Source organism: Citrus sinensis, chromosome 3 (assembly GCF_022201045.2).
Source record: "Citrus sinensis cultivar Valencia sweet orange chromosome 3, DVS_A1.0, whole genome shotgun sequence".
Taxonomy (NCBI): Eukaryota; Viridiplantae; Streptophyta; class Magnoliopsida; order Sapindales; family Rutaceae; genus Citrus; species Citrus sinensis.
In genome coordinates, this window is record NC_068558.1 from 8,694,622 (window position 1) to 8,705,392 (window position 10,771).

At 38.1% G+C, this 10,771-nt stretch overlaps 2 protein-coding genes across 3 annotated transcripts; both read right to left on the reverse strand.

Moving 5' to 3' along the window:
* Positions 1–1,021: 1,021 nt before the first annotated feature.
* Positions 1,022–5,094, reverse strand: LOC102607376 (uncharacterized). Of its 2 annotated transcripts, none has more exons than XM_052437727.1 (5): positions 4,730–5,094; positions 3,907–4,010; positions 3,737–3,791; positions 3,528–3,655; positions 1,022–1,940 (listed from the first exon to the last, which is right to left on the reverse strand). In XM_052437727.1, the coding sequence occupies exons 1-5, from the start codon at positions 4,918–4,920 to the stop codon at positions 1,153–1,155; spliced, it is 1,266 nt and encodes a 421-aa protein (XP_052293687.1). In that variant the 5' UTR covers positions 4,921–5,094; the 3' UTR covers positions 1,022–1,152. The 2 variants fall into 2 exon arrangements, with proteins under 2 accessions (XP_052293687.1, XP_052293688.1); XM_052437728.1 differs by having other exon boundaries at positions 3,907–3,993; positions 4,730–4,879.
* A 482-nt stretch (positions 5,095–5,576) lies between these two features.
* LOC127898565 (pentatricopeptide repeat-containing protein At1g18485) lies at positions 5,577–9,195 on the reverse strand. Its single transcript, XM_052437725.1, has one exon. It carries the CDS (start codon positions 8,635–8,637, stop codon positions 5,695–5,697), a length of 2,943 nt encoding a protein of 980 aa, XP_052293685.1. The 5' UTR covers positions 8,638–9,195; the 3' UTR covers positions 5,577–5,694.
* Between the last annotated feature and the right edge of the window lie 1,576 nt (positions 9,196–10,771).

Consider the following 10,771-nt stretch of genomic DNA (forward strand, 5'->3'; position numbering starts at 1 on the left):
GGGTCTACCGGACAACCCACAAAATCGCCACTGAAGAAATCTTGTTTGCCTTAGCCTTCGGTCACGAGGCTGTGATCCCAGCAGAAATTGGAGTGGGAACGCACCAGACAAAGTATTTCAACGAGGAACAGAATGACGAGCAAATGTGTATAAACCTAAATCTGTTGGAGGGAAAAAGAGAAAAAGCCTCGCAGAAGGTAGCTCAGTGTTAGCAGAGGATCATGCGCTACTATAACCAAAATGTACGCATAAGGCAATCCCGAGCCGAAGATTGGGTGCTTAGAAAGGTGAACCAGAACACAAAAGATCCTAACCAAGACGTTCTTGGTCCGAATTGGGAAGGCCCGTACAGGGTGGTGCGAGCAACTTGTGGGACAAGAACCTATAAGATGACATACCCAGATGGACGAGAGGTGAAGAGATCATGGAATGCTGAGCACTTAAAAAAATATTTCCAGTAAGCAAAATATTCCATAAAGTGTAGCATGTGCATGTGTCTTACCTGATGTAACTAGCCAAATACTTAATAGAGATGAATTTAGTTCATAGCTACCTTGTTAGAACCAATTACTTTAAGGCAAAAAAAGTTGTCCATTCCTACTCGATCGCTTAAATGACCAACAAGCAAATTCTACAAATTATAGCAAGGCAAAAAGAGTTGCCTATTCCTGCTTGGTCGCTTAAAGGACCAGCAGGCAAATTCTACAAATTACGTCAAGACAAAAAGAGTTGCCCATTCCTACTTGGTCGCTTAAAGGACCACCATGCAAATTCTACAAATTACGTCAAGGCAAAAAGAGTTGCCCATTCCTGCTCGGTTGCTTAAAGGACCAGCAGGTGAATTCTATAAATTATGTTAAGGCAAAGGAGTTGCCTATTCCTGCTCAGCCACCTGAGGACGAGCAGACAAAAATCAACAAATTTTATTAAGGCAAAAGAATTGCCTATTCAGGCGGGTGAGCAGGTAAAATCCACCAAATTTATTAATACACAGAACAGCCTAAGGACAAACAGGCACAATTTTCAAATAACTTTCCAAAGCAATTCATAAGGAAAAGTCTACCAAGGAAACAATTAGAAAGCGTCAAAAGTCTTTAAATTTCCAATGTTTGTAACTAAGCAAACGTTTATGATTTACATAGATGTTAAAATTTATGGGTTATGAGCAGAAGGGTCAACAACTTCAACAGAAGGGGGATCAACAGTCTCAGGCAAAGAAAGGTTAACGACTTCTGAAGGAGCAAACACCACCTCCCGACCCGCGTCGGAAGCCTGGTCCCCCGTATCTTTTCCCTGCTCTCTGCTCGGAGGAACCTCTCCCTGGTTCTTGTCCCCCTGGCCTTGCTTGGCCATATACTCCTGTACGCCCGTCTCCAGCTTGTTCATGTTCAGCTCCAGATATTCTTTCTTGAGCACAAACATGATGCATTTATAGCAAAAAGTAAGTCCAGAATCATACTTCGCATCCAGTCGGTCGTCCACGTTAGCAGCTTTACCCTTCAGTTCAGCTATCTGCTCGTTCAAGGACTTGATTTGCTCCTCGTAGGCCGTCTTCTGAGTGTCTCGCTCGCTTTGGGTAGCCTCGAAAACAGACTTCAAATCAACCAACTCACTTTCAAGCTTAGAAGTTTTGGACTCAGCAATAACAACTTTCTCCTCCAGGTCCATAACTTGCCTGTGCAGATCAAGCATCTTCTCCTTAGAGCGGTCAGCAGATTCAGCCTTTTTCTTCAGGTCCTGAATCTCCGCTTGCAGCTTCCTCTCGTGGCGCACGGTCTTGTGCTTATAACAGGAAGCCAAAGTGGCAAGCTTAAAAGCAACCCTCTGGAGAGAGCCTCCCAGCTCGCCAAGATCCATGCTCTCAACATCTTTGACCATTTTGGGCCCCACTGATTTGATCAGTGGGTCGTCGTCAAGTCTACTGACCATACCCCATGAATCTGAAAACAAAAACAAGGTTAAGGAAAACGATAAGCAACGACAAGAGACGTATAACACAAAGAAAAATAAACGACTTGAGGTAACAAAACACGTAGGGAGGTGGATTCCTGGTAGTATATCCTTTGTGGAGCATGTGCCAACCAAAAACGAATACCGACCAGGTACTTGTCACTCAAAGAGAAGACACGATCTCACAACCACGCGACAGTTTCGCCACGCCCCAAACCGCTGGGGAGAACACGATGCCCTACGTTCACCCACGTTCGGTCGTTGAAGACCTATTAACGCCCTTGATCACCCAAGTATGATGGGCATGGAAAATACTCTGAGAAAGTGGGATGATCACTTATAAAAGCTGAGAAATCGATGGAAAGAGGGATACACAAAAGAGAGAGGGGAAAATTCTGCCGAATTGATACCAGGCATTCCCACATAAGAATCCTAAATACACTTTACTTTAAAAACATTGCAGTTAGTGTGCATAAACTAAAATCATACAATTTTCTCGTAAACCCCACATACTGACTTAAGCATCGGAGGGTTTGCGTCGGAAAAACTACCGGTGCCTCTGATTTATTTCTGTGCACGCAGGTCTGGGAAGAAAAGGAAGGGTGATTTGAATCCCAGGAGCTCGAGAAATTGCTAAAGCTTGTGGAGTGCAACCTTATCGTCATTGTCTAAACAACTGTTGGTGATCCAATCTGGTCGGGCAAAGGGCGACCAGATTTCAACATCAACAAGTACTATATTGAGATTAGACATTTGCGTAATATACTTAGAAGAGGCAATGCTTACAAATTACAAAATTGGCATTTTTGTAGAAGGTGACAGGACTCTTAGGAGAATCAAGATAGCGGTTTAAATGACTGAATCCATGCCAAGTCGCAAATTACAGGTGTCGACAATCTGGGAAATCATTATTACATGTACAGGAAGTAGGAACCAAACTCAAGGAATAACTATCTCATGAGTCATGAGGAAACACTAAACATGAATAAGCAGAACTGAACTCCAACTCATGTTATTAAAAATCATTTTCATCTGCAACTGTATCCGCCACCCTATTGAGTATATAACTCATGTATGAAACTTAAACGCTCACAATCTCATATTTCTTCACAAATTATGAAATGTGCATATTCCATACCTAAATGAACTCATATCTCACCATCTAGAAATCATATTTTGATCACCAGTATAATAACCTATCCCACTGTGGTTTAACATTGCTGTAACACCCTCCTACTAGATCAAACTAAGGATAAAAAATTGAACTCAAACCTAATGAAATTATGGACTGGAACTGTCATCTTCAAGATTTTGCATTCTGCATCCCCTTCTGTCACCTCTGAGACTGTAATCCTTTGCTAGTTGGCATGAACACATTAACAATCACCATGCCTTACCACTGGATGTGAAAATGCAGTTTAAACCCCAAAACAAAAGGAAAAGAAAGAAAATACTGAGAATTAGATTAGAGAAAAGTTGTGGTTCATATTTTCGCCATACTGGTTGGTCTGGAGCATCCACATTTTGTTTATATACAATACCATGTTTGAGAGATAAAAAACAAATTGGTTCTCAACTATTCTTCTTTGGCGTGTGCTTGCCGTTGGAGATGTTATTAGGAGTCTCTACTGTTGATGTTGAACCACTGATATTCTGGTCCTCATAACCCTGCATTGGGTCTGCAAATGTTTGAATGCAAGGCCACCTAAACAAAATTTGCCACACATATCTTAGTCTATGATAAAGCATAAGTGGTTACAAGTCACGAATGAAATATTCGTCCTACCTGCTTGACATTATAGTCTCGTCATCTATTGTCGTTTTGTCATCAAATACGTTCCCTGGAAGAACAAGAAATCCAGAACAAAAGTTTAACCACTGTATTCAGCAGACAATTTCAGAAATAAGGTTTATTTAAATATATAGAGGAATCACTAAGAGAAATAGTTTATCTACCCCCGTAAATATTATTCTTTGAGAAGTATTTTGCCATCAACCGATGAGTGTAGTCAGCTTCATACTTTTGGAACTTCTCCATGTAGTCTGCATTTTTAAGAATCCTGATCAAAGTAGGATATATCATATCAATATTCAACAGCATTGGACAGTTAATATATGGTTATGTCTTGGGAGTATCAAGATGTCATATAGTCAATCAAAAGCTTAACGAGAAAAACAAGGTACATGTTCGACAACCTCAAAAAGTGATTAGCTTTAACTTGAAAGATTTGGAATGTAGATAGTCATGAAATACAATATATCGGTGCATAAAAGCTAGGGAATAACTCATCATTACTAGAAATTCAGATTAATCATTGATTCGATCAAATTTATGCATTATCTTAATTTAATTCAGATTAAAAATCCAAGCAGCTCTTTCTTCCTTTAGATTGCATTGGATGCAACTTCACCTTTGAACTCTAGTGGTCAGGATTTATCATTGAACAGGGAAATTACTCATCTACAGTCAAGAGTAGTGTGAGGTTCCATATGTGACAATGGCTTAGATATCAAAACCTCATCCAAAAGAGTTGACCAAAATCTTTCTAATTAAAAGGCCCCGACTTTATGGAACCCACTACCCAGAAATACTTAAGTGGACTTAATCATCATAAATGTGCACACTTAGCAAGTCAAGTAACAGTAACAGCCAGCACATAGTACCATGAGAATTTATATAAAATTTAAATAGAAAGAATTAGAACTGAACTGACTGAAAATGTTAAAAAGCGAATAAACAAATATTAAAAAGAAAAGGAAAGAGAGAGAGAGAACTGACTGAAAATGTTCGGAAGTTAAGGGAGGTTTTGTCTCAGGCTTTTGGTCGAACACATCGAAGGCACCGCTGTTGTTGGTCGTTGGAGCATCATCTACCTCCCGCTTTGGTTGAATCGGTTGAGTGGCTGAGTTCTGCGACTCCGAGTTCGACGGCGGCGGCGGCGGCGAAGACGCTGCTGCCTTCATCTCCATTTGCTATAAGGGAAAAAAAATGCTTTTGGCTCAGCGTTTGTGGGGCCTGCTCATTTTCCGGAACGGCTTCTTGGTTGACCGCTGTTGACCCTGTGCTCCCTATTATTTATTAGCTAAACCTGTTAGAGAAGAAAGAGCGAGAGCATTATGTACACAAGCTTCATTTGTGAACTTTTTATTTTGTAATTTATTTGTTAAGTATAAAAGTACTTTTATACCCTTTAAGGTCATTACTATTATTTAGTAAATGTTTTATGTTTAAGAAAAAATAACCGCATGACCTCCTCAAGTCAATTAACGTCAGTCAGAATTTTTTTTTAAAATTTCATTATATACACATTTTAAATGACAATTTATATATACACGGACATACAGAAACAACGGTTATCGGTAAAAAAAAAAAAAGAAATTATTATTAATAACGAGAAAAATTATGGTGACAATAATTTTATACATTCTTCATAAAAAAGAAAAGGTAAGCCCATAAGAGAGAGACTTGGTTATTTAAAATCTTGGAGATATATTCATGCATTAGCGTTAAAAGAATCCTTGAGATAATTTTAATAAGATAGTGAGTCTATAAATGTCATTACCCTAAATATTTAACAATTTTAAATAAATTGGTATTTTTGATGGTTCTAATTTTAGGCAACAGGTAAAACATTTACCTATTTCATGATTTTGCAACACAAGTGTGGATTAAAAAGCTGACCAATCCAAGGTAGAATCAAATTCTTGTATACATCTCATCATTGCACTATCATTTGCCAACAACTACCAATTATCTCCACAAGAGCAAACCCCATCTCTAAAATGATGGAACCGCTTGTTGTCTCTAACAACTATTTCCCTCTCAGCAACCTTTGAAATCAACTTAGCTGCATTATGACAATCTACACAAATGCGCAGGTTCTTGCAAACTCTCAGTGTCAGGTCTTTAGTTGTCTTTAACAGCCCAAATGAAATTGCAAGCTTCTCACTATGTCCCCTCAATATGTTTACCTTCTCCTCTTCTTCTAGTTCGTGAAGCACGGCTTCTGTGTATGGTTTATATCCAATTTTACTTATTTGTTCCTCCAATCTTCCCCACATTCCCCGGATTTCCTCCCACTCCGGGTGCATATTATCACCAACAACAAAGCTGTGAATGTTTCCTCCAAGTTCAATCCAACTGCAGCCAGCTTCCTTTTGAAGGCCTCTCTCCTTCATCCTTTGGCGCATCATCCTCACATCATCCCACTTCTCTGATCCAGCGTATATATTTGAGACTAACACGTAATTTTCTGCTTTGTCTGGCTCCAATTCCAGTAATGTTTTGGCAACTTTTTCTCCCATCTTCAAAGCACCATAGGTTCTGCAAGAACGGAGCAATGAGCTCCAGATTCCAGCATCTGCTTCCTCAGGCATCTCAATTATGAGCTTAAAAGCATCATCCAATTTTCCTGCACGACCCAGCATGTCCACAACACATGCATAATGCTCGAGTTTTGGCTTTACTGCATGAAGTTTCTGCATCTGACTGAAATATTTCAGCCCATTTTCAACCAGCCCAGCATGGTTACAGGCCATCAAAATACCAACAAATGTGAAGGTATCTGGCTTATGGCCTAGCGCCAGCATCTTTTCAAACAGCTCTATTGCCTCTTTTCCATATCCATGTATTCCATGTCCTCCTATTATAGCATTCCATGATGTTACATCTTTATCCTTCAACCTGTCAAAAACTCTTCGAGATTGTTCTAGACACCCACATTTTGCATACATATCTATAATTGAACAAGCAACAAATGCATCATTAGTGAGGATAGCTTTTAGAGCATAGCAATGTGTTTCTTTCCCCAGCCGCAAAGCTGATAACTGTGAACAAGCACTAAGAATACTAACTATGGAGATCTCACAAGGTTGAACTCCTATGGAAAACATCCTTCGGAAAAGAACTATGGCTTCAACTGGAAGCTTGTTCTGGGAGTAACCAGCTATCATTGTGTTCCAAGATACTAAGCTCTTATCTTCCATTTCGTCAAACAGTACTCTAGCAGAAGATGATTTCTCACAATGCATGTAAAGTGAAAGGAGTGAGATACCTGTAAATGAATCTCCTTCTAACCCATTCCGTATTACAAATCCATGAATCTCTTTGCCACGGTGGAGGGATTTCAGATGGGTGCAAGCTAATATGAGGCTACCTATGCTAAATAAGTCAGGTTCTAAGTCTGAATGTGTCATTTGAAGGAAATAATCTAAAGCCTTCAAATGATCACCATTCTGAGCATAACCACAGATAAGTGCATTCCAAGAGCTTACTGTCCTAGAGTCCATACCATGAAAAACATTCTCAGCAGAAATTTCAGATCCACACTTTGCATACGCTACAACAAAAGCATTGGCTACGAGTTCATCATTGTCAAACCCATGTCTTAGTGAATAACCATGAAGTTCCTTCAAGCTCAGTAACTCTGACTTCTCCGAACAGCTTGTCAATACATTCAAAACTGTCACCTCATTTGGCTTCATTTCCTCCTCTTTCATCTGCATTTTTTGCAGAAGATCAAATGTTCCACATACATCTCCTGCCATAGAAAAAGCCCCAATAATGGTATTCCAAGAGACAACATTTTTATTATTGTTCTTATCAAACAGGATTTGGGCTTCAGACAAGAACCCACATTTTGCATACATATCAACCAGCGCATTGTTCACCATTAATTCTCGAGTAAGACCTAATTTTACTGCCAAACCATGAACCAATATCCCCAGATCTACATTTCCTTCCCCTGCACACACTGGTAACACAGTAACTACCGTTGCGACATCCGGAATGAAACCTTCCTCACAACCCATCATTTTGATCAACAAATCAAAACTCTCACAAGAAAAACCATTCTCAGAAGAACCACAAATAATAGAATTCCAAGAAACCAAGTTTCTTTCAGGCATTACCTCAAACAATTTCACCATTTCCTCAACAAACGCACATTTCCCGTACATTGCAATCAAAGCATTACTCACAAACACATCTCCAATCAAACCCATCTTCGCAGCCATCCCATGAACACCACTACCAAAACTCACATCAGCAATCCCTCCACAAGCCTTAATCACGCAAGGGAAAGTAAAATTATCAGGTTTAAGCTCAGTATCCGATAACAATTCAACAAAAATGCTCAACACATCAGGATAAAGCTCATTTTTAGTAAACCCACTAACTAACGCATTCCACTGGAACAGATTCCTTGTCTTCAAACTATCAAAGACTCTACGGGAATCCAACGGAAACCCACACAGAGAGTACATAGTAATGAGACGAGTATTAATAATAAAGTCATTACTAAACTGGGTCGATGCAGAAATCAGTTCATGAACTCTTTTACCAATTTCAATGTCCTTCTCGTGGCCGCAGGCTTGTAACAAGACACCCGTAGCTTCTTTCAGGTCAGCATTGTGTAAGTTTTCTTGCAAGAGAGACAAAGCCTTGTTGAGGCTTTTGGATTCTTCACAAAGAGTTGTTATTTCTTGGAGAAAATGTAACCCCTCTGTTGAAGCGTTGTTGGTTTTGGCGGAGAGTGAAAGCGATGATTTTGCTTTAAAGATTGAGCGAAGAGAATGTTTGTTTCTTTGAATTACAGTTGCGGGAAATTGGGGGTGGGATTTTTTGTGACGGAGGGATGGAAACAGTGGACTCCAAAGACATGCCGAGGAGCAGTTGTAAAGAGGCATAGCATCGGATCAAGCTTGTGGCTTTACTGGATGCGGTGGTTATGTCTGGTATATTTTACAGTTATTTCAGGTGGCACCGTAAATGATAATCACAAATTAAACTTTAATAATAAGCTTCTAAATTATGAACCCAAAAGATCGCGTAATCAAACCAATTGAGGCTCTCTTTGTCTGCTTGTTGTGTATGATTTACTCAAGTTATTAGTAAAAATATGAAAATTTTAAGATTGAAATTACTAGATGAACCTAAAGACAAATAGTCTGGAAATAAACTAAAATAAAAACTTTCATTTTTTAGTGATGAATCCCAGCACCCACCAGTGTTGCTACATGTTCTAGGCCTTGCAATCATATTTTCCTTCGATTTTCTCTTCTTTGGCAAAATTCATGGCTTCACCGGTTCTAGCGATAGCTCAAGTGCTCGAGCCTGTTGGTGTAATTTTTTATTTTGGCGGAGGCAGCCATTTTTTGTAGCCATCATAATTCCGCTCCCGTTGTGGCTCAAATGCGTCACATGGACCCTCTATGCCATCTTCTCGATCGCCGTCATATTATGTTATCCGTTATGATATTTATTATCATTTGTTGTACTATACTCTACTTTCTGATCTTCCTTTCTTTGTATTTTATTTTTTTTTTATTTTTGGAAACAAATAAAAAAAAAAAAAAAGTGGGGGGAATAAAAAAAGTATAGATCATTTCGAGTACTTGTTAAACATATTGAAGGTCAAGTCAGTTGGATAAGTCGGAAGTTAGGGATCTTTTGGGGGCTGATTGACGAACTTGAATTTGGGCTTCTTCTTCTGCCGCTATTTTTTAAGATTTTTTTCTTTTATTTTTACACTCTCATGGAAAATCACAACTGTCTCATCTCTCAAAAAGCTTGCTTTTATGTTTTTTCTTACAGAACTTGCTAATCCATTCAAGACCGATGTTCTCCGTCATGTTATTATTATTATTTTTTTCCCCACATTTGCGTAACATCACTCAAAACGAAATAATATATTTCTGGGATAAGATTTTTGTTATGTGCATTTCCAATTGCTGGAACCAAATAAGATAATTTTGTATCTGCTTTAAAATTAGCGTGCATCTTCCAGGAAGAACTTAAAATATATCTTGTACATTGCAAACGGGTCATATGGGGACTTAGAGTTTGACATGTAACAAATATAAACATATTTGCCCTAGCCCCTTGGGTTTTGTCCACTTCTCTATCATCTACTCTTAGAAAAATTAAAAAAATATTAATAAATATATTTACAACTTAGACATCAACTATTCTTTTCTTCTTGTTCTTTTTTTTTTTTTTTCAATTATACAGACATCTCACAATGTAATAAAATAAAATTAAAATATTAAATAATATGAGTGTATTCACATATAATAATCAGGTTAATCTCCTACAATTCAATTAAATATAATAAATTTAAATTTTATCTTGAACTGACCTATTTATTATTTTTTTAAAATATAAAATTAATGGTTATCCGATAAAAATATGAAACTAATTAAATGTTCACTATATATTAATTTATGAAGAATTGAGAATTAAAGTGCATCCAAATATAATATGAGTAATTACTTCGCATGCTACTTAAATATTTTTCCCCTGGAAAGTATTTCCAAGGACATCCCCTTTTTGAACATATACAACTCTCATGATGACTTTTACATTACTGTCCATAGAGTCTGAGACCAACTGAATCAGATAAATAATTCATTCAACTTTAATCTCCACTTTCTGCTTTTCTCTTCAAATTATTTATTTATTTTTATTAAACAGTGACAAGTTGGTTACACTGACCGGACCCCTTGTTTTTTTTTTTTTTTTGTTTTTTTTTTTGATAAGGAAGTAAAGCTTTCCATTAACAGAACTTTGACAGTAACAACGAAACATGATCAGGGAAATTTTCCAGCCAAATACACTGATTTTCAACTTCTAAAGCTTTCTTTGCTACAGAATGAGCAGCTATATTACAACCCCTTGGAGCAAATTGAATTGATGCTTGGCTCTGGATCCTAAGCTTTGTCTGGATTTCAGCAATAATCCATTCAATTTCTGCCTTGCTTTCCTTTCTGTTTAGTGACAGATCCACCACCTCCTTTGAATCTGACTCAATGACCATTGGCA